This window comes from Argiope bruennichi, chromosome X1 (assembly GCF_947563725.1).
Source record: "Argiope bruennichi chromosome X1, qqArgBrue1.1, whole genome shotgun sequence".
NCBI classification, from domain to species: Eukaryota; Metazoa; Arthropoda; class Arachnida; order Araneae; family Araneidae; genus Argiope; species Argiope bruennichi.
The window spans coordinates 77044674-77070214 of NC_079162.1; the positions used below are offsets into that span (position 1 = coordinate 77044674).

The window sequence follows — 25541 nt, forward strand, 5'->3', positions numbered from 1 at the left end:
ACGAACATTCTTGTCTGCTTCAATTTTTAAACAATTTATGTTTTAAGTTATGTATTATTTATAACAAATAATTAAGCTAATTGATCGCTGATTTACACATTTACATAAGAAATCATTTTCAGACGGCCATTTTATTTATCAGCAACCCTTCAGAATTGGAAATCATATCAAATAAATATAGCTGAAGATAATATATTTTATGTGTTAACCTCATCATGAAATAAATCATTAAAATGCGTCTTCCATGAAAAGCTGTTTAACAAATAATTTGCTTAAAATCTTTAGTTATGCGTGCTTCCCAGCATTTGCAGGTCGAACAGCTAATTCTTTTCCAATTTTCTAAGCATGTTTTGAAGCTAATTAATATATTTTTATTTTGTACTTGTTTCCAAAAGTTGAACTCAAAAATGATTAGAAATAAAAATTGAATTTTTTTTTTAACTTTCATAATGAAAACAATCGTTTGGTTCTGAAACTCAAATAAAAAAGGCATTTAGACTTTAATAGGCTTTAAGTCTCGCCAATAGCTTTAGGAACAGTTATCCAATTTATTTCTTTACAGTAATTCAATTTCTTTCTAATCTTTTAACATTTGAAAAAACTAGGAAATTCTAGTTGTCTCTTCTAGTTTTTCTTTATTCGTTAGAAGTGAAGAAAACGCTTATTATTATTGAAGTTTAAACGCTTATTTCAAAGTTTAAAGGCTAATGATACTTGATGCAGCATGTGTTGATGCAATTATGGAAATAAAATTTGCAAAATTTAAAAAGTAATTCAAATATTTATTAAATCAAATACACTTATCATCACGCTAACTGAATAATAATTAATAACTACATAAAGATTATGAAGTCTCACAAATTGAATTAACATTGAAGAGAATTTCAACCCTCTATTTTCAATGAATATTTGTCTGTATTACAATCATATTTGTAAACAAGATTTAATTCAAAGTGGAGTCTTCATTTACATGTATCTAAGCAAATCGTATCATAAATTCTATAGAACTATGTACTCAAAAAATAATGAATTGAAAAACATTATAATTTTATCATAGTATATCATCTAATACACTTATCGTCACATTAACTGAATAATAATTAATAATTACATAAAGATTATAATGAATATTTGTCTGCACAACAATCATAATTGTAAATAAAATTTAATTCAATGTGGAGTCTTCATTTACGTAACTAAGTAAATTGTATCATAAATTCTAAATGATTATGTACTCAAAAAATTATGAATTGAAAAACATTATAAATCAGTCATAATATGTATATCTAAAATTTTTCTTCAAGGCGATAAAAACTCTATGTTCACTGACGATAAAAGTTCTATGAAATTCAACGAGGAATTTCTTCGTAACATGCATATAATAAAATAAAATAAAGGCATGATTTATATGATTCCAATGTAACTTCAAACAGAAACTCGATGACAAAACATGTGTTTAGGAGTATGCAAAGTGAATAGTGACATTTTATCTAAATTTTCCGAGAAGGATCAAAAGAGTTGTTAAAACTGCTATCATGTTGTTTCTGCTGTCTGTATACATAGTAGCAGAAGAATACGGTGACAAACAAGCCTGCAACTCCAGCCACACAGGCAATGCTTACTCCAGCGATGGCAGATGGTGTCAGATCACCTGCAAAAAAAAATGTTTTGAGAATGGAATTGACAAAATATTTAATGATAACATTTTTCATAACGGATTAAAATGACTCTAAATTCCCATTTGTAATTTATTGTTTTGCTTATATTTTACACATTTTATTAGTAGTAATGACAAAAGACACCAATCGCCTGAATTGTATCAAAATTTGGTATGTCGAAATATTTCAAAACATTTCAGTGGCGAAAAATATTTGCATAAGTTAACTACATCTATTCTCAAATTGTTGTATATTATTTGCGATTGTTGTATATGGTCATAAATGTCGGTTTTACATCCTTTTTTGTTGTATGTAACATTTTATAATTTAATTTTGATATAAATGCAAATATGTAAGATAAATCAGAATTAACAAATGCATCATTCTGAAATATAAAGTAGTAAGTAATAATAAAAAAATCATGGATTATTTGTAAAGTAATATACTATAAGGATTAAACAATAATAACAAATGTAAATTGGTATTGGTCCCTACTTCTTGCCTCTTCAAGATTCAATTAAAAACATTTTGAATAGTATAAAACGCATTCATACTGTTTTCTATTATTCAAATAGAAGACAGCTCGTCATTAAACTTGAAAATCAGAACACTTTAGCATCTGCAAAATTTGGAAGTATTTTTGAACAACTTTTAAGATGCAATTTTATAAAGAATGTGTACTAAATATTATAATCATTAACCAATCAAATACAATTTTCATTTTCCTTTCTAATATATACACACCACTTTTGTAGAATAAATCATGAGGAAAGAAGTACTATATTTCTTTATTTTTAAACGAAACATTCCTCTCGCTTTACAAGAAAAAGAAGACTAGGTCAATACTTTTTCTCATTTCTCTTTTTATATGACATATAGCATATATAAGACATATGTTGTAGTTTTTTCTTGGCTATCAATCTGAATTTATTCCATTGATTATAGATTTAAATCTTTATTGTATTAATTATTATGGTTAATTTAAATCTACGCAATGCTATTTTTGAAATGATTGTAAATATTTCATAATGTGAAATTACAAGGTCCAGCTTATATAATTTTGAAAATATATCTTTTTTATGTTCGGATAATTCATTTTGTACCAATCCTTTGTTATGTATCAGTTATTATAAAAATAACGATGTAACGAACTCGTTTTTTAATAAATTCAAAAATCACGCCATAAAAGATATATTTAAAATCATGCCATAAAATGAATAAAATGCATTTATTCATTTTAATAAGTTCATTATAAATTCAAGTTTTTTTAATATAAATATAAAATTCACATCCTCGATCAAAGAAAATATTTCTGTTTCATATTATTTATATTTACTGTAGTCCGGTTTTATATATATAAATTTAAATTTGTACATAATTTGTAAAAGATAAAAATTAAAGAACTACAAACAAGATGCTTAGAAAAATCTAACTTATAAATGAGTTTAAAAATGTAAAATCTCGAATTTCTCTACGCATTAAAAGTTAATGTCTTATACTAAGCACTTTAAAATTCAAAATAGAGCTAACAAAATACACTTGGTTCGTTTCTGCTTTGCGTAGTGCACTTATTTCTTTACAGTTGTTAGTAATTATATTTATCTTTGCTAGTAGTATTAGCGCTCTGTTTATTTAGAAATAATGGCTTATTTATAAGTAAGTCCATTAAGGCTCTCTCGCTCTTTATCTTAATACTCTGCTTCCGAATTTAGATTGCATTTTATATTTTGCAAATCATTGCTTTGTTTGGTTCATAAACATAAAAGTAATAAAGAATTATTAAGCCTGCTTAAAAGCTTATTGCTTAACATTATTTAATTTACGAACAACGCTATTAGACTTACACGATTTTCTATACTAATGTAATTTATTTGGAACACTATACTGAAAATTAAATATTAGCAAAATTTCTGTTCCTCTAATAACATTAAGTATTTCGAATAAATTTCAAGGAACTGTAAATGAATATATTTGTAAAAATGTTCTATCACTCTCCACTCTTCAAGAATTTCATTTATAAGTTATCGACCTTATAGGCGATCGAATAGCAATTGTAGATGTATTGCATTTTTCTTTTACATGCACTTGATCTACAAATATACTTTTTTATTCAATACAACAATAGAACATATAAAAGGAGAATAGAAACAGAATTTTAATAAATTTTATGGTTGAAGTCTCCTACAAAAAGAAACACTAACATGTCTATTTTCCGAAATCGATATTCGGGTGTTTTCTCACAAAAGGCGATCTGTATCTTTGTAATAATATAAGCAGTTTAATGTCTGTTTTAAATTGTCAAAAGAAAAATAGCGAATGTTCTTCGATGGCTTAAAAAATAGCTTGAAAGTATTGTTATTCTGTAATGAATATGGCTACAGTCTGTTCCAAAAACATATTCTTGGATAATGAAAGAATCTTATGAAGATATTATCGGTTGTTCGCATTATAATTAGAACATATGTGCAGATTTTAAAGTGAATGTCATTCTCATAAGTACGCAACTAAGTTATACGAAGTAGTGCTATTTATTTCCTGTGTGAATGAGACAGCTTGACAAAATATCAACATTATATCAAAAATAAATGACCAAAGGGCAAACAATATATTGCAAGTAAAAAAATATTAAAAACGTTCTTCAAATTCTTAAAAGGAAAGTTATTCTTTCATTTTTACATGTAAAGTTAGAATTGATGAAGAATTTCGTTAAAAACAATTAATAAAAACCGATGGTTTCAAAATATGCACAAACAATTTCCATTGTTTTATATTAGTTTTAAGATTTATATTTGTTTATTTAACCCTTTATTAATACTAAAATGCCAAAGTTTATATTATAGATATATTTAATAAATGTTAGGTTTTTAAGATTTTTAATCTTTTAAAAATCTGTGGGGGATGGAATATTTCTAATGTCAGATTCTTTTTTAGCACCTCTTAAAATAAAAAAATACAGCTTACTTAGTGGGGAACCAAAATATTGTTTACCAGTATTATCAAGAGATGCGATTTAAAACTTTCATGATTTCGAACCTTCGTATCTTGTTATGTCTTTCACTTTACATCAAAATTAAATGCACATGAAAATATTTTTTTATCCTAAAATATAATATGTTTTTCTTCCTTTTTATTTTTATTCATGGAGAATTCATGATCATCCAATGAGCACTGAAGATTATTCAGCATTTCGTTTTAAAGATATTATTGATTTTAATAAGAATATAACGTACAAAACAAACCAATGAATGATAATTAGCTCAGTTGTTTAAGGAAGTTTAGTAAAAGTCCATGGGTTCAGTGAAAAAATTAGAAGTTTTGTGACACAAGGATCAGAAATGCCCATGCTGCTCTAAGAGTGATATTATTGAGCTAAGTGAGAATATAACATACAAAACAAGTCAATGAATAATAATAAGCTCAGTTGCTTAATGAAGTTTAGTGTGACAAGTAAAAGTCCCATGGGCTCAGTGAAGAAGTTAGAAGTTTTGTAATACAAGGATCAAAAATGTCCATGAGGCTCCAAAAGTACTTAGGGTAGTATATTTTGCTTAATTAGAAGCGTTTAAATAACTTTTGTGATATTAAATTTTAATATTAATATAATTATTACTCTGTGCTCCATCTGATTATCTATCGTGTTTCACTCAAATAAAATAAAGTACGAATTTTCTTTTGAATACTTTCGAGTAATATGTTTTGTCTTACATTTCCTCCTGGATAAGGAGTTTTTTTTACCCTTCAGTTGCCATATGTGACTTAACAAAATCTGCCCAGTTTCCTTATTTTTCATATTAGATTTTATCAACATAAGAGTCGCATCAGCTACGAGCACTTCCTACAATAAAGCAACTAAATTTAATATTCAGCAATGATTTTGCTTTACTTGTCCTTGGTTGCCTTTTCTATTCTTATTTTCTTCGAGCTTAAAGGCGGTGGCTTCGAGCTTATTGGTGGCTTGAAAGAGACATAACAAAATCATTAAATTATTCCTGAGCTTTTCCTAACTGAAATTCAGATAATGAGCATTTTACGTAATTTTTACTTAAATTAGAAGCATTTCTTTGACATTTCCAATCTAATTTTTGATATTCATATATTTTTAGCTTTGTTATAATCCTAAAGATATGCTAGTGATAAGAAATATAGAGCATTCTTAGTCAGAATTGGGAAAAAATGGAAGTAAGGTGACAAAATATGTTTCCATCGATTTCCTATAGGGAATTGTCTTAATAGTGAAAATATTTCCTTTTCATCAAGGTGTCCGATCTTTTAAAATCGTTATTAATGTTCATTTTCCTGCTTATCTGAAAAGGTTATTTTTTTTTTCTTTTTGAAAAACCTATTACAGAATAGATATAATTTAATTTCGAATTATACCGCAAAGTTTCTAATTTTTTACAGTCTTAGATTATTAATTTATTTTTAATTGATAAAAATATTGTTTTCAGGAATAATAATAAGCAGATATTATTCATTTTTACTGCGCTTTATAAAAGAAAAATCCGATGGTATTAAATAAAATTCTTCTTGAATGCACACAGCGAAACTGTACTACTCAACAACATTATTAATGTATACGTCACTTTATGAGCAACAATCACTAAAACTTGAAAACATGGAAGGAAATTGTGTCACGCAGCAAAGTATAAATGTTTCATAAGGAACTTTAGGAACATAACTTTAGGAATAACAATTACTAAAAGTTGTGTAACGGGAATAAATTATTCAACACATTGTAAATGTTTGTTGATGAATAACTATAGAATAGAGAATAAAATTGTTGAATTGAAACTTGAATAGAATACAAAATATTTACTCTGTCTTTCCTATTTAAGGTAATATCTGGGAAGAAGAGAGGGAAAAAACTATTTTTTTAAACTAAGAAGTCTGTTTTTTATTCCGCCTACACAATACACAATATTATTAGGACGGTAAGGATGTATAGTGTTTCTAAATATAATTATCTTGAAATAAACTTCATGTTACTCTTTTTATCCTGCTCTTACAATGTAAAATCTCTTTAATACCTTTCTACCTAAAGCAATTAAGAAAATAATTCACTACAATTGTAAAAGTTCTACATTTATTAGCCAGTTTGATTCAAAAGGGGTTTGAATCACTATTATAGTAGTTACACTGGAGTTAGGGCTTTGATTTTCCTTAGATTCAGAAAGAAATGCCTTTCTTAAAAAGTCTTATTTCTCGTGAGATAATCTTTCCAGATTTTTAGAGTCACGATGTAAAGATTATGTGACTTCGATAATACCTTTTTGGTGCAATGAGATTTTTTAAATGGTCAAAGGATTACTTCAAAGCCTTTATTGAAAGTCTAAATTGGAAAAAGAGAAGAAAACTTTCCAGGCTGATAATCTCAAACGAATTCTACATCAAAAAATAGAACTTAGTCTTTATATCGAAGGGAGAAGTACTTTTTAACTGTCATTATTGCCTCATAACACAATACTACATTCTTGTAACTGCTTTTATTTATAGAAGTTTCTGCCTGTAAAAAACTAAGGCACATCTTCGAAAGTCCTCAACAAATACGCTTTTAATGTGTTATTTTCTTATTTTTATATATAGTTTATCTCATGAGTAGTTTAAACTTTTTTTTTCTTTTAACCAACAATTCTTATCAGGAAAAGAATTAGTTTTACACTATGTAACGAGTTTCTTTTTTGCCTCTTTTCTATATATTGTAACATACTATATATAAAAAACTATAACTATAGCTTGATAAAAAAAAGTTATAACAAATGTTTTTTTAACTATTTAGTTGCAGTTGGAGAGGGGGGGAATATTTCTACAAAGAAATTCTAATTTAACAAATATAGCTTTTCGTGTATCAATTTTCAATTAAAAATTTCAATTCAAAACTATTTTGAGTTGTTTAATCATATTCTTTACATTTTATTTAAAGAAACTTGTTCGTCTCTAAATGAAAAAAAGGCAAATCAAGACTGAGTAGATTCGAGAAAAAAACTATATTGGTGGACATGAGTTTTGTGTTTTGTGGCAAAAACATATGAATGTTCGATAAAGATTGGAGAAATTTCAAGATATTACACACCAAACAAAATAGGTTTCCTGATATATATTACAGGTGTAGAGAAAACTCTATTGGTGAGCATGAGATTTGAGTTTTGTGTCAAAAACATATGTAGATCGAGCAAACTTCAAGGTATTACACACCAAACCAAATAAGTTTCATAATATATATTAAAGGTGTAAAGATGAATACACAGATGGTAGAGGAACCTTAGAGTTGAAACTGATGGGACAAAACAATACAGAGATACAAAATTTACATCTTTTTTCAAGGGTTACCATAAAAATATCGTGTTACGCTAAACCCATCCATTACAGATTATGTCTAGTTTGAGAATGGAATATTAATATAAAAATCATTCTATAATTCAAAAACTAGCATCCTTAAAAAAATTCATGTTTTTATGCTATGCTATCCAGAAGGAAACAAAATAAATCCTTAAGTATATGCAAAATTCTTTCATTGCCCATTTAAACGAAATCTGTCTTACTGATGAACTATCTTGTTTGCAATAGACCTGAATCCATGGATAGACTCCGTACATTTCGTTATATATATCAGCGTACATAAATTCTGATTCTCAATACTAAAAACAGAAATAACATTTAGAATAACTATTTATTATTTCTTTTTAGTTAATTTTTTTCTCTATGAGGATAAAAAAATCACAAATGTGTATTTTTTTCGTTTATTCTCAGGATTTTCTACCTCTTTAAATTAAACGACCAATTCTAGGGATAGACAAATAACTGTAAATGCTGGTTCTTACCGACATACCGAAATTCTTAGATACTAAAAGCTCGGTTATTGATATTTTGATTGAACATAACCAGTAAAAGCACAGCTTTATTGCCTCTGAAAAGCATCGCTGAATTGATTGCTTCCATTAAGCCGTCGAATTCAGGGTATAAATAGGACTTCAACAACCGTTATCAGAGAACTGGAGGTACTACAGGATACTACAATTTCAAGCAGTGATCAAAGTGTATAGATGTTCTGTAACAACTTCATAAGCTACCAAATAAAAGAGCAAAGTGCTTTTTTTTATCCGAACAAAGGCATGATTTTAAAAAATGATTTGAAACGAATTCCATTACTTTGTTAGAAAAGAAATTGTTCCGAAAGAGATTTGAGAATACTTATTAAAAAAATTCGTGTATTTGTAATATGTGAATAAATTTTGTGTTTAATATACGAATAAAATTGTAATATCAAATTTTGTCGCTTTAATCTTAAATTGGGGTTATAGTTTGTACTATTTTAGTGACATCGACTTATGAAAATGTGTTTTCAAAACAACTTCCAAGATCTAATATTAAATAACTTTCAAGATAACAACTAACAACTTCCAAGATATTTAAAATAAAAAAACATTCATAATATCTGATGCTTCATCATTGTTACTTTATATATGGACCTCAATGTATCTTGTTCTAAGATATGTAATCTGCATCTTTTCTTCAATCGCACCCCGTTTGCACTTTGTGGATTAGAGAAAATGTGTGAATACATTTAAGTGTGACCATACCTCATTGATAAAAATTTAAACAATTTTACTACCACTTATAATTCATACACTAGAAAGCATCAATAGAAAAATTTTTTACAATATACTAATGTACTACAACCATGACATCTAATAACCTTCATTAAAACGAATGCATGTTAAGCCATTTCTGTTTAATACGGTTCAGCAACATTTCAAAAATCTCCTTTAAGAATTATCTCCTTTAAGATTTCCTTTAAGAATTAACAGAGGAACTAATGCGATATTTGAAAATAAAAGGAACAAAAATACGTCGAAGCTCTTTTCCTGGGTGATTTTCCGAGAAACGTGTTGGAAGTATAAGAAGACAAATCGGTTCCCACACAGAATACCTATACACGGATCTAATCGTTCTAGCAAAAAGGAAAGAGATGTTATCTTAATTATTTATAAGAATAATAGTTGGCAAGCAAAAAAAAACTCACCTTCCCTCTCTCCTCCAGTCTTCTTGGCAAAGTTGAAGCTACCACGCTGTTGTGCATCTGCCCATTCCAAACAGATTGAAGCCACTGTATAAGGTAAAGAAAAAAGATTGTATCTAAAGATTTAGTGATAAACTGTATCATTTAAAACATTTTCAAACTGGAAATGCGATATGAGTATAATGAGATATATCTTTAAAAAATACCAAGCATACCCAAAATAAATACAATTAAATAAGAAATTCTATACCTTAAGTGATATAATATTTAAGTTTAAATATTAGAGGTTTAATAGGAAAATCTTTTAGACAGTTTCTGTCCCGAAACTGAAAAAAAAATCACTTCTGTGACAATGTTTCACCATATTTAGTTAAAGAATGTTATAACACCCTTTTGCCACTCTAATTAATTTAATATACTGAAACAGTTTTTAGCATCCAATACTAATTTCATAACTGTTGTTTCTAGGAACATAAGATTAATAATGTATTCCTTTTCATTCAGAATACATTTAATACTTTGTCAATTTCTCTTGCCCTGAATAAAAATTTTAGAAGCTTAAACTCAGGGTGGTATATGTATCATACATTCCGTTGAAAAAAATCCTTCAAAAAATTATTTAATAATAATTAATTTTGTACTCAATATGAAATTTTTTGTGAAATATGAAGGGATGTATCTTCATATTTCTTTATCTTTTATGTTTCTTTATTATTTATTATTAATGTTTATTTATTATTTATTTATATATTTCTTTAGTTTCTTTTCTGCTAAAAATGAAATATTCTTTATCTCAGTACATATAATTAGATCGTTTATTGAAATTAAAGTTTTGTTTTTAAAAATTAATTCCAATTATGCATTCAAGCTCTGAGAATTCTTTTAAAAAGTCTATAATGCCAACTCATTGAAATTCATTCTGATAAATGCTTTGAACTGTACTACTCTAACAATTTTTTCGCTAATAATGCTTAATTTTTTTCTTTGGGGTAAATAACACTTGATATGAATATTTTCGAGCATTGAAAAATACATTTGTCATTCATTGCTTAATATACTAAGCAAAATTAAATAACTCCATCAAATTTTCAAGATTTGAATTCATTTTTAAGAATAGTGTAATGAATCAGCTTCTTCCTGGGTGACCACTGTGACATTCCTTTTTCCCACACTCGATAATGTACATTCCGGGCCATTCTTCATCAACGAAACTCCCACAGTGTTAAGTGCCTCCAGATTGCCAAATGGAAGACCCTCCTTTTAAGTACGGTCATCTGGCCATTTAGTGCTAATCCAGATAAGGAACCACACGTGCGTTTCCCAGGCAAATAAATCGTGTCTTCGAAAGGCGACAGTGTCAAACACTCCAGATGTCCTGCATTTTTCCCATGGTGGAGGGTGAATCATCAATGGACATTTTCCCACGGGCGACCAGAGACGATTCAGGTTGTTCTGAACGGTGATTGGGTAACAGGGAGTCTGAGAGGAAAATAAAAGGTGAGATTTTTCGGAAGAAGACGGAGAGAAGCTTCGTGTGAACCAAGGAGAGAAGCTTCGTGTGAACCAAGGAGAGGAGCTTCGTGTGAACCAAGGAGGAGAAGCTTCGTGTGAATCGGACTTCTGCGTAGAATTCCACCCGAAGAAAATTCGGTGGATTCCGAGAGCTACCCCCGGAGTAGCCTAAGACGCCAACAGCCTGTTCGCTGTTCTTGTAAAGTTGTTTCCTTCGAAATAGTTCGAGGAACTATTCTTGTGTAATTTTCTTGTTGTAAATAGCATCATTCATTTAACCTAGATTAGAAAGAGTTGTTTTTATGTAATAAAGCTGTAAATAAAAAAATTTGATCATATCGCTACCTGTTTTTGGATCGAGACTTTACAATAGTAAACCCTTAAAACTGAGTATCTTAAAACGCGCATAATTAATGTGCAAACACAAAAAATTTCAGATCTTTCGTTTCAAAAATTTGGCATCTTTTTTTTCCTAAAGAAAAATTACTTTTAAATTAAAAGGTCTTTACCTATCATAAAATTTATCACTTTTATGATATGATTTTAATCCTATTTCTCTGTTAATGTCAAATATTTTACTTTTTGCACTTTTTTTACTCATTTCTCGATATTAAAAAAATACTAAGTAGCAATGCTAAGAGATACTAAACTCGATATTAAAAAGCAAGTTGTATTTCTAATACGTGTTATTGTCATTTCTAATGTAAATATATAAAAGAAGTGAGAGCAGACTTTTTAAACTAAATATTGCAGAAATCCCTCATACAAGTATGATTTATTCTGTTAATTCTTCTTTATAATCTTTAAATTTTCTTTTTTTTTTAATTTTAAATTCAAAATTAAATGCATGCTTATTTCTCAAACGGATTCAAAATGTTAATAGATCAAATGATCAGAAGTTCTAAAGATGCTTATATACCTCTCAATTCATTATCGCAGGATTTTGATATTTGCACCATTCCAAATATGTTTCAATGAAATAATACCTGAATTACCATTGCTCAAGCGTTCATTCACCTTTATACTGTTAAATATACAGCATATAAAAATAGAATATTCCAATATTAAAAATCTACAAAAATTCCTTAGAAAAGCAAAACTTCATTATAAAAATTTATGTACTTCTGTAGGGAAAACTGGAAAAAAAAGAAAGCAAAACGATTCAGTTCTATCTTAAGTTCAATGAGCTACAAAATTGAATAGTTTCTTTCATAAAAAAAATCCATAATGAATTCTCTACTGAAAATTTTCAAAAAACTTAGTAACACTGCTGAAATTTAAAAATATAAAGCAAAATAAATTAGTCACAAAGAAGAAATAACTCGACATAGTTAAATTTTCTGTAAGTTATGCCGAAACCACCTGCGGCAGAAATGCAGATAATTGAAATAAAACAGTTAACCATTATCATAATGTAGAATTCTCATTACTCTTTATTCTGAGGATTTTAGCGTTATTAGGAATTAAAAGATACGCAGTTTTCAAAGAACATTTATTACGAGACTAGAAAAAAAACTTGCTACTTTTTTTTTGAATTGAGAATTCAGATAAAAATTTGAGTTGATATTTTAAAAATTATGTGAATACCTGAATTATTTTTAGTGTTCAAAAAGCATATCTTTATTAATTTTTTGAATGTAAATTCTAACTAATGAGTTGCAAGTATAATATGCATCAATACAGCATTCGTTATAATTTTTGAAAAATATTTTTTTTATTAATATTAATTTTTACAATGTCATATGATGAACTTTATATAAATAATATTGATTAATAGAATCTCTATAAAAGGAAAAACGGGTTTTTTTCGGGGGGGGGGGGGATTTAACTGACTCAGGCATATCAATTTGTCAAATTATTCTTATATATTTGCTTTAAAATAATTTGATAATTATTTGTTGTCAACAGCAAAATAGTCTAGATGTCTTGTATACTTTCTTTTTTTATACTTCTAAATATTCATATTAAAACTCCCAAATGTTCTTCACACAAATTTTCTAAATCTATGATGACCCAAAAAGAATCACGGGAATTCAAACAGCACATGTTCCCGTTTCAGAGTATTCACTATTAGTAAAAAAGGCAATTAAAAAGTCCACATTTGCATAAAAATGTTTCGTTTATTTTTATCAAATAGCTGCATAAAATCAACTTTTTTTTCAGTTCATCGTTATTTAATAATTTTTTTCCTAAGAATATAGAGCAACACATGCAACAATATATTTTAGGATTCTGAAATTCAAAACTAAGAATACATGAAATTGCGCAATAAGAAATCCAAATAATAACCCTTAATTGTATAAAATAACCTAAAAAGTAACGAAAATATAAATAATAAATAATTCTTAAGTAATCAAAATAATATAACACAAAACACATAAAAGCACCCAACTATGGCAACAATAACACATTTAAATCAAAATAGCTTGAATCCATGATTTCGCATCTACCAAGAAATTAAAATCTAACCCAAATAATTGAACTCTCAATAACTACAAATAGCACGTGACCTAAGGATAACGAAATAGAATTTAAAAAATTTTGTGAATCCAATCTTTCTCTTAACTGAGAAGAAAATAAGAAAGGGTCTTTCCGAAAACATTTCACAGAATAAAAGAGAGAAAGGAATAAATGAGATTTTAAACCAAATAAATACAATAACAAATCAGCAAGAAAATAGAAGATTATTTTAAGTGTTAATAAATTATATATTTGTGATCTCTATTGATTACAATAAAATGATATATAATGTATACATAAATATAATTAAAAATAATACTTTAAAATACGATGTATATAACGTTTGTCTATTTTATCATATAAACTAAATAACTATAGCCCTTTTGATTGGATTTGAACTGACGAGGGATAATCTGTAGGAGAGAAAAAACTCTCAGCCCTGTTCGTAGATGGGCCATCCAGTTCAAAGCATTTGGAAATAATGTGAATTATCCAAATTATTAGTGGAATTATTAGAATATTATATTATTATTGGAATTAGTTATGGGAAATTTCCTCATAATTAATTCCCTTACAATTGAAGATAGAAATGATTAGGCAAATTATGGCTAATATGAATGCAGCTGAAGATAGAAAGATACTAAGATACTAAGAAAGATAAATTCTGAATGCAGCTGAAGATAGAAAGATACTAAGATACTAAGAAAGATAAATTCTGAATGCAGCTGAAGATAGAAAGATACTAAGAAAGATAAATTCATACTAAGAAAAGTATGCCTCCTAATATGAATACAATTGGTTAGAAAGATAACTCATACTAGGAAAATTATACCTAATAGGAGTTAAGATGTATTGCCAGGTTCATTAACTGATACATCAAAAATCTTTTGATAGCTTCATTTCGCTAAAAAAATCAAGAGTCGCCTTAATTCGACCACTTATTAATCTAAATTTGTGACATCCTCGTTTGAAAAATCTCGCTAATTTTATTCGCTTTCACACTTTTTAACCATCATACCTAAATCCTTATGAAATTAGAAAAAGTAAATTGCGGAGAGAGGAAAGAATCTACATACGCTTTCCAATTACTAACAGATATTTTTTTATTATTCTATAGCTTCAATATTACTTTAGAGTGGAAAGGGTAATATTTTTATTTACAAATTTCTTACAGCTTGGGTATACAATACAAATCAAGAAATTATGAATTTCGTAATGGTGAACAAGTTTCATATTTCTGAGTTCACATTCATTTTTAACTGAACAAGATACCATTTACTTCAATCTAATAATCTTTACTTCTTTTCTCTCAATTCAAAACTTCTTTTCTCTTTCTAGCATTGCTTCTACCAAATATATCAGAAAGAATTTCACAGAAGCCTCTTCAGATAACTTAATTAGAAAATATTTTATAATATTAGATCATAATAAATCCATAAATTTAAATTTCGTTGCACTTAAAAGAAGGAAGAGCTTTCAACGAGCGTTTTAAGCTGTCCCTTCTTTCAATGGGCAACTTGAAGCAAATAATTAACACCACTTAACGTCAACTGAAGGATCTTGTACACGATGTTTCACGGCAATTGCACTATTTCTGACTTTCAGCATGTGTTATTCCGTTTTGAAAGTTACTGCTGCAGTTTTGCATGGAAATAGAATGGAACAAGTCATTAACACGCTTTTCCACTCTCTGTTTGAGCTTCTGCATGGGTTTCATACCAACTTGAGTTTAAGTGCTTTGAGACACGTCAAGTAAGAGAGAGCACAGGAATCTATGCCCAACTGATTCGGATAGCATTCAAATGTTATAGTTTAGAGTCGGATAGATCTTTATCTAAGAATCAACTAAATGTTTTAACTGCACAATCTGTTTAATAAATTATTTCTAATCTACAATCGTTAATTCAAATATTTAATTTATTACTTCTGGAACGTTCATACCTGGTGTATTAAAATCAATTTTATTGAACGATAAATTTGGAGTTCGATACCGAATAATATTTTTAATAATTTTTAATAATTCAATCGTATAATGTTTCAGAAAATCTCGAAATATGCAATAAATATTTCAATAGTTTAATAAGTAATAATTTTTAAAAAAATCAGCAATCTAATAATTCAGTAAGTGTTTAGTAATTCAACAATATTACATCACTTCAATAAATATTTAATAAGTCAATAATATAATGCTTCAACAAATATCTAATAATCAAATAATAATTTGATAAATTTATATTAACTCAATAATATTACATCTCAATAATATTACATCTCAATAAATTCGAATAACTAAGTAACATAATACTTCAATAAATTATTTACAACCTAATCTCAGAAATTCAATCATGTCATATATTATTTCTTATCTATTCCTGCCCGATGTTGATGTAAAATCACTTTTATGGTAAGATAGTTTCGAAGATCTTTCCCCATTAATCATAAAATATTCATCCGTAAATTCATCTGATATAATCTATCCGTGGAAATATTCATCTAATTTCCATTATCACGTCTTAATGACACTTACAGAGTAAGGTTACATCATTTTAGATGAAAAAGAAATATTGTTGTTTTCTTCTAGTCTTAATATTATATAGATGGCATCAATTCAAAATGTTTATATGATGCATAAAACTTCAACTAAGTTTAAAATATATATTAGTAACTAAAAATCATATAAAAGATGCATTTAAAAATACATTCAATAAAAGTTGCATTTAAAGAAAAAAAAAAGGAAATCGAAAGTTAAAAATGTTTCTAATATATCTTTTTTGTGAAATAATAACAGCAAAGCAGCTATTCAAAATACAAATTTGGCGCACAAATACATAACGAAGTTTGGACAAATGCAGCATAGAAAAAAAATAAAGAAAGATTTGGCAAATGAAGAGTTTCTCTTTTGTGCATGCTAACTGTTTCAACAAGAAAAAGAACTGTGTCAAACAGTTAGTTTAATTCATAGTCTTTTCATCACATATTTCTCTCATAAATTGTTTCATCTCAAAGCAAATGGTAGATTTAATAAAAACATAAAAAATCAAAACATAAATCATCAAAAAAAAGAATAATAATAAAGTCATTTAGTTACAACACATAATTTAAAATTAAATCCTACAATTCTTTCATTTACTGCAAAGCAGATGTTCGAGACATTAAAAATATTATTCCTCGCTTTCTTATTCGTATACACAAATGTATTTATTTATAAAGGATTTTAGAGAATCTCTAATTAAAAAAGCAACCAAAACCTTTTTATTTTTCCAGCTTTCATCTAATCTGAGTTTATTTTTATCGTTTTCATTTGCACTCTTATTATCAATCTAATATAGTGTGTACATTTTTCTGTCTTTTCAATGAATTTAATTTTCTTAAAAAAAGTGCTTTTCATTTGTTTCCAAGAAATGTAAGGCACTTGCAATCTAAATAGCACTTAGGGTGTAATGTGATTTTATAGAATTCAGCGAAACTTTTATGTTACTTTTACACCAGAGCGGTTTTAGAAATTCTACGGTGAACAAAACAGTAGTAAAGGAATTCCGCTATAGAGGGCACTGCTGTCCAATACGAAAAAGAGATGTTTTCTTCGAGGGAGCAACCACACATTTAAAGAAAGATAGTCGTCATTGAGTAAGTCCACGCTTTGTTTTTCTTTAAACCTACACTGAGATGTTTTTTTAACGACAGTTGTATTATTATTTATAAATAAATATAAGGGTATGCGAAAAAACACTTTTTCAAAATTTATTTTAACCTCTTAATATTTAATAATTTTGTTAGAATTATGCTCTGAGTACAGTTATACGAAATTTCCGGGGTTTTTTTGTAATGAAATTTTAATTACATCCTTTAATTAAAATTTCAACAAAAAATTGTTTGTTTTTTTCAGCCAGAAATCTAACGAATAAATTATTGAATTAATCAATTATCAAATTATTAAAAATTAATTTTAGAAAGGCAAAACTGTTAATATTTTCCAATATTGTGTATCATTACACAGAGTAAGGAGGTGTTTTTTTTCAGATTTTACTTCCTTTTAACTGCTCTATGTTCTTTTCCTCACTAACAAACTAAGTTCTTTTAATTTAAGCTAAGAATTTAACAAATTGTTCAGAATATAATTTTAATTCAATATCTTTCAATGCATACACTTCCTGCAGACCATATTTAATTCAAACTAATCAAACATGTTGTTAAAAAAATTAAGAATTTCTATAGTACAGTTGTTTGATATCATTTCTTCATTGAATAATCATTTGTGAATTTACTTAAAATAATATATTTATAATAATATTTTAAGCGATAACCACATGAATATTGATCATAAGTGATATATTGAAATAACTCTAATAAGGCCGTGAAAACAGTTGGAATATTATTACATAAAAATAATATTACCTTTCATTAAACTGTTTATGTAGTATTTCTTTTTGGAAGTAACTAGTATATGAGTAATTTTTGAACAAAAGGATAATTATCTGATATTCTGTCAACAGTGGAAGCTGTTCCAATAATGAAATGAATTTGCCTGACGTCAGTCACATGGCATGCGTAACTGAGCATGTCATCTGACACATTGTCTAGCCCTGTGTTGTGATGTCACTTATTTTCTTCTCCTGTAAGTGTGCAATGGATTCTAAAATTATATTTTGGTATCTATAGCAATGGCACAATTTACTGTATTGATTCTTAGGCATTTCTGCCAAATAGAATTTATTAGTAGTATTTAATGCTTTAAATTTAGTACATAAATTTAATGCTTTATTTCTTGAAAGTTAAAGTTATCATTAGTAAAAACAATGGAAAATATAAATCAGAGTTTCTGTTGTCCATATTGATATAAAATTTTTCAAGATAAATATTTAATCGCTAAAACTGATTTAATTGAAAACATGTCTTTTTGTACAAAAGCATTATAACTTTCATAAAATCAGGTCTATGATGTTTGGATGATTTTACTCTTCAGAGGATAATAGGCAGTGATCAAGAAGAGGACTTCTTAAATTCCAAAACATAAATATCTATCTACAAAAGAAATAATTTGTAATATTAAAACTTTCTAAATTACAGAAAATCGATAAATTAAAATAAAGTGTTTCGGTTTATTCTATTCTAAATATTAAACACCTTCTCCATCACCTTTCTGTCCTTTCTTTATTTGGTTAAGTCATAATCGACTGACGCATACCCAAAAGCGCAAAATATTTCTGTTTCTGAAAACTTACAGTACTGTGAAGTATTTCTAGAAATTAAATAACTCATTCATGTACAAAAATTCTTCGAGTTTTTCAAAGTAACTCAATTGTACAATGTTTCCATATCTTTTCAAATATTTGTGTAGGATTTAGTGATAAAAACTCATATGGGAGCACAAGTTCTTTCGTGTTCATTCTTTAGATTATGTTTAGAATATCTACCGTAATGATAATACTTAACATTTCTTAAAATTATGTTTAAAATGTAAGAAGAGAGTGCAATGGAAAGCTAATGCTTCGAGATTCATATCCTAGCACGCGTTTATCTTGCTAATCTGAGTGCTACTTTTTCGTAATGCAATGTAAACATTTTGGACGTTGTTTTGAATTTTTTCTTTTAACAATTCTACTTGTCGTTTTGAAAATAAAACATAACTGGCGCAATGGAGAATTACTGAGTGTCTGTTATAGGAAATATTTTATGTTGTGAAACAGTAATAATGCATGTTAAAAATTCGAATTTTGCTGCGCAGCCAATTTTTATAATTTTGATATATGAATAAAAAAACTGCCATAAATTTGTGTTTTTTCTTTAATCTCTAAATAGCCAAAACAAATAGATTTAATTTTTATTGAAAATGTCAGGAAATAAATTTTATTGCCATTTTATAGAAATGTTCTAAAACAAAAAATATCTTAATATATTTCACCAAACTTATTTTAATTTTTTAAGTCATGCAATTTAGTAATATTGAATAGTTTAAAAAAGGAACGATTTACATAATTATATCTAAAAAATAACGAACATCTCCATTCGGTTATAAAAATATGAAAAATTTATGTTGCGTAACAATAATAATCGAAAACAGTAATTTTGATATTTTTGTGCTCTAAATTTTGATAACTTTGTAATGTACATAAAAACTAATGGAAAGAAATAAAGAAATTCAGCATTCGGCTAAAAATAATTATGAGCAACTAAACCCTATTCATAAAAAAGTCAATCTGATATACATATAAACGAAGTATTTTAAAATTTTAAAAAAATACTTTGCCTTTGAATGTAAAAATCGTTTTATTAAATTATTCAGGCTTTGAAAATAAATTACGCACTTTTTTCAATTATTATTTTTGATTATCGAATTTTACTACAAAGTGTAACAAGCACCCACTAGATGATAATTACGATTTCAATATAATTAGCAGTTTGAAAAATCGAATAAAAAATCAATCTACCGTGTAAATGAGATTTATTTCACTCGAAGATCCATTTGAACTTTTACAGCTATTTGATAATTAATTTTGATATCACAAACACGAGATCATATTTTTAATGAAATAAAGATAATTAATGAATTATGAAAATCCTATGCAAAAAGTCATTTACCATTTGTCTGCACTTAATTAATCAAAGAGAAAAGGCGATACTCAATAATTTTTATTTTGATCATTAATAGAAATATTTCACTTTTTTCCTTCATTATGCAAGATTCATCCTGAAAATTATTTTATTTGTGAAATAAATGGAAAACAAAAATGAGATTGCTTCAGGTGTTTCTGTTTTTTTATGGTTCTGACTCAAATGAAAAGTAATCAATCTTAATAATAAAACATATGGAATTTGAAAACGTTGCGAAATGCATCGAAACGTTTACATATTTTAAATGTGATAAATGTTTTCAAATAGAAGCATTTTTAAAACAAATTTTTCTCGTAAATTAATTTTTCATTGAATGTTAAATTTGCTACTCCTGTAAAAAAAATCTGATATCCTGTTGAAAATTATATGAAATACGTTTTTGGATTTAAATAGCTTTAAAAATATTTTTTCAATTTTTATCATTCATATAAGAAACTAGTCCATTATTTTAATAAATGTTTTTAAAAAAACATATCATGAGTGCTGTTAAAAATTTACGTTATTATTAAATTATGTTGCTAAATTACATATAATTACAAATTATTATTGTTATATTGCTAAAAATATTATGAAAGTGTTTCTTTCTTTTAAATTGTTCTAAAGATCTTTGAAACTTTCATTTCTTTTATATAAAGGATGTGTGTACTTTTCTTTAACAAATATTTTTTTAATGCGCAATAAGAAACGTTAGAAATGCATTCAGTTAAAAAAAAACTATCTTGTTGTAAAAGAAAAACTACTCTACAAAGTTTCACATATTCCACTGAGAAGGGGAAAAACTTTAAGAAGAGATTAGTTTGAAAACTCGACAAGAATTAAGAAGATTACAGAGCAACATAGCGAGTTTTATACTGAAAAAATATAATATGGATTTGAAGAATGATTTTAAAATTGAACTACAGAAAGAGAAGGTATGTTACATTTATCAACAAAAATATTTAGAAAATAATTATCAGTTTAAAAAGTGATCATCAGTTTTTTTCAACCATGTAATAATTCTGTAATAAACATTAATAATTTGATTAATGTTTATTACAGGCTGAAAGAGTCTGTTCAGTTTAAATTAAGGTATTCAAATATGATATGTATATGAGATATTATCGAATATGAAGTGATTATACATGACTTTAAAGAAATAAAAAGTGGCGTAAATTTTAAGAGATAAAATTTTAAAAGAAAAAAATATTTATCATTTTGTAGTTCAATATTGAATAAATTAAAAAGAATGTGAGACTTATGACATCGTTGATTTCTTAATCTGTAAAGTCTCAAAATAAAATCTAGTTTCATTAAAATATTGAATCCCAATTTTTTATTTTATTCCTGATATCTTTCTTTACTTTATATAATTTTTTCAGTTAATAAAATTATTTGAAAACATAATGCGAATAATCATTTCATTTAATTTTTGACTAACATTTATTTAGCTAATAAGAAAATTCCAGTGAAATAAAATTAATGACATTTTTTTTTAAATGTTTCTTATGCCAGTTATATCTACTTATGTGTTCTCAATACAATAACTGATTTTTTTTTCATTTTTTGTTTTAATTCATTACAACAATCAAACTATCAAAATAACCATGTTATATATCTGTATATAAAAGAAATAACATTTGACGGTTACATTTATCATTTTGTTACTTAACTAACCAAGAAAATAATCTTATTAATTAAACAGTCATCTGGAAATTAAAAAGATATTTAGTTCATAGAAATAATTTTTAACCTTAATGCAGTGGCAGGAATTAGATGCTGAAAAAAATTTGAGCATAAACACTATCAAATATTTCATTATCAATTTTGTATTCTTGTTACTAGTTGTATACAATTTGTTTATAGAGACATTTATGAGCCAATTTGATCTCTTCATAAATTGGTAATTGAAAGCATTTAAAAACTGGACATATACAAGCTAGCTTTGAAAAGTTTTCGTGTTGTGTGGAAAAAGAAAATGATTTAAAATCTTTAAAAACTGAAAATGGATAATTTTTCAATAGTGTGATTCAATTAGTTATTCATTTAAATAAAAACCACATTCACATTTGATTCAATACCGAAAAGCACAATTGATTCATCAACTTTATAAAGCATTAAAAATTATAACAACATTGTGTCCTTAACAAAAATTCACAGAAATAAATATTTGAAAATACTTTATTTGTTAAATCATGCCATTCTAATTTGTCAAAAAAATAATAAAAACTTATACAGTGCTTATAAAAATATTCAGAAACAAAAAAAATTATATGGGAGCAAAACATTAGTAAAACTATCAAACATTTTTCAAATTTGTAAATATATCCTGCTATCTATCATATAATAAAACTTGCCAAATAAATTATTCGAATAGATATTTTTCAGCGTCGAAGCTTCCCAAGGTTATGGAAAGAAATAGTCGAGTTTATGGAGAGAGAAATTGCAAAACATTTAATAGCATCACGTGTCGCAATCGTTGATTTATCGCCTATAAACATCAGAAAGTATATTAAAAAAGTGAATTGATTTTTTTTACCTAGAATAGCAGCAAAGGGCAGCGCATATCCAGCTGACATCTTCATCTTTAACGTATCCGAATAAAAATTATTTTAATAATAAATTTTAATTCGTTAAAATCACTCAACACGGAAACGGTAACTCTGGATTTCGAGTTGTTCTCTTTGCTATTGACAGAAGTTGCCCTTATCTACAAAAGGCATTCGTGAGCTGATAATCACTCAGGTAACGGATATAACTTATGTCTTTGGACCGATAGCTGTTGAAAAGGTAGATGAAACTGCTTTGAGGTTTATGGTAAAACGTGAGTAAAGTTGGAATACAGATGACACAGAGCGGCAATGATAATATTTTTCTTTAAAAGCAAAATTGCTTTCTGATTTAAGTACTAAGAATGAAATTTATTTCATAACCAGAAAAAAAGATTATTTCTATAATAATAGTCCACAAATGTTGAGCATTAAAAAAAGAACAATACATTTCGATATTGATATGAATGGCAGGGCATGAAGTTTATATTCGCTTGTTTATTTTACATATAACACTAATTACCAAAGAGTACAATAAAACTCTTGCCAGAGAGTGTTATTAATAATATAATGAATTTTATTGAACAACAATTCAATTAAAGAATGAAGGTTAACCTTGTTTATATCCAGTAGAATTTGCATGAAAAAACTATTTTAAAAATATTTTTTATTCATTTGATTTCTTTGGTATGATTTACAAAAAAAATTTCGTGTATCACGTTGCGATTAACGAAGTATTTTGCATATAACTCTAGGATCACTAAAAATTTATTTTTGTATATAACACTACGATTTCAGGGGCTTATTTTTGCATATAATATTACTATTACTAACGATTTATCTTTTCGTATAATACTAAGATTAATAAGAACTTTTTTATATAATATTGAAATTACTAAAGGTTTAATTTTGAATATAAAATTACATTTTAAAACGTACAAAAGTTTTTTTTTATTTCGCCAAATTTATAGACAAAAGAATCATTTTATTATCTATTTAGATACTAAAAGGTTTGCTCTACCATCATCAGTAAGATTTTTTAAGACAAATTCAGACATTTCTAATATATTCATTTTATTTCATTGTTGTAATCATTCAGATAGTTTTATCTGCTTTACAAAGGTAGCAGCATTAAAAACAATCAAGGGAATGATTCTTCGTTTTCCCCCTACGATTTCAACAAGTTGACTAAAAGCTAAAATATATTTTATGTTCTTAAGACAATGAAATGTACTAATTTGAAATATTATTATTTTTCAATATGTACTCGAATCTATGCAATCAAAACATGTTGTATACAAGCAGAAATAAAGTGAAAAATATGCCTCTAGGATTAAGACAAATTTTATTTAAAAAGAAATATCAAAATAAAGTTTGAAACTTTGATCTTCAAAATTTCAAAATTCAGTATTGATTACGAATTTAGTGAGATATTTGTTTAGTTACGCCTATTTGATACTATCGGCAATTTCAAAATCTTCGAAAAACATAATTTTTCTTAACGATAAATTTATAAGATAAAAGATAAATAAAAAATGTCTTAAAAGATAAATTTATATCTCTAAAGCAGTTGATAATTATTCATGAATGTAATTGCCACAATTTTGTTACAGTTTTTTTTTCAGATATGATGAAGTCGATTCATGTTTGTATGATATACATAGAATGCGTAGTACCAATTTAATTCTGAAATTTATCACGCATTTCGTAAAAGGAAAAGGGCAGTGGCGTTATAGTCTAAAACAATGTGCAGTTATATCTGATGATATGCCATGTAATTTTGACTTAAATAAAACTTCTCTACGAAATGTCGAAAATCACATGAGAATCATCTGAATCAAGAAAAAAATAGGTATAAGAAACGAGGAATAGAAAGTCGAGATTAGATCGCAAAAGAAATCAATATGAATCTCCACATTTAAAAAGGAAAGTGAAATTTTATAGGTATGAAACTAGATCACTGATCTCTACAAATCGTATACCAATCAATTTATCGGTTTATCTTTCATTGAAAGAGTTATTTTTGAAATTTATACCTCTCCAAATATCAAAAAATATATAACTTAACCGTGAATTCTATAATTCAAAATTTCGTAATTCAATATGTCGTTTCAAATACTTATAAAAAAAGGAGAGAACAGAAATTCCTTTACAAGAAACCATGTATAAATATCTATATCTCAAAGAGGGAGTGAAATTTTATAATCTACTGCTGATTATATTACTTGCTACAGGTACATTTTATGCTGAAATAGTGACTTTTAAATTAATAACTCTCAAATTCTTTCCTGACTCTCGTGACCGAATCGTGAATTTGATGATCCAAATTTCCGTTATTCAATATTTCAGTCAAAATGCATATTCTCAAAAAAGTGCTGAAGTATTCACTTATTTTGAAAGTCACTAAATTACATTTCAGAGAAAATGGACAAATCATTTTTTTTTCCTTTTTTTTTCAGATAAATCGTACTTTTTTGAAGTAAGCAGGGTTTTTGTTTTCTTTTGGAACGGATTTATTGGGATTTAAAATAATAAGGATAAATATTTTTTCTTTTTAAAAATAACAATTAATCTTATTCTTCAACATGTTTTTCTCTTGTAACTTTTGTCCATTTTTTCCTTTCATTTCTGAATATTGTAAAATTTAACGTAGCATATTTTTACCAATATTAATTGCATTTCGGTTGTTACTTTTCGTATACATTAAAAAAAACTTAGGTGCATAAGTTTTAATCCAAGATTTGGTGAAGTTTCAAA

At 26.8% G+C, this 25541-nt stretch overlaps 1 protein-coding gene across 1 annotated transcript; it reads right to left on the reverse strand.

Annotated features, from left to right (window-relative positions):
• Nucleotides 1-761: 761 nt before the first annotated feature.
• LOC129958656 (uncharacterized) lies at nt 762-22934 on the reverse strand. Its single transcript, XM_056071271.1, has 3 exons — nt 22775-22934; nt 9679-9762; nt 762-1651 (listed from the first exon to the last, which is right to left on the reverse strand). The coding sequence occupies exons 1-3, from the start codon at nt 22818-22820 to the stop codon at nt 1491-1493; spliced, it is 291 nt and encodes a 96-aa protein (XP_055927246.1). The 5' UTR covers nt 22821-22934; the 3' UTR covers nt 762-1490.
• Nucleotides 22935-25541: the final 2607 nt, after the last annotated feature.

What these genes read in the sequence shown, in the direction of transcription:
- LOC129958656 (XM_056071271.1), bottom strand. Translation starts at nt 22,820, where the DNA reads ATGAAGATGTCAGCTGGATATGCGCTGCCCTTTGCTGCTATTCTAG. An exon ending in GCCCTTTGCTGCTATTCTAG is followed by an intron (nt 9,763 to 22,774) that starts GTAAAAAAAATC and finishes TACCTTATACAG; the next exon opens with TGGCTTCAATCTGTTTGGAA. An exon ending in GACTGGAGGAGAGAGGGAAG is followed by an intron (nt 1,652 to 9,678) that starts GTGAGTTTTTTT and finishes TTTTTTTTGCAG; the next exon opens with GTGATCTGACACCATCTGCC.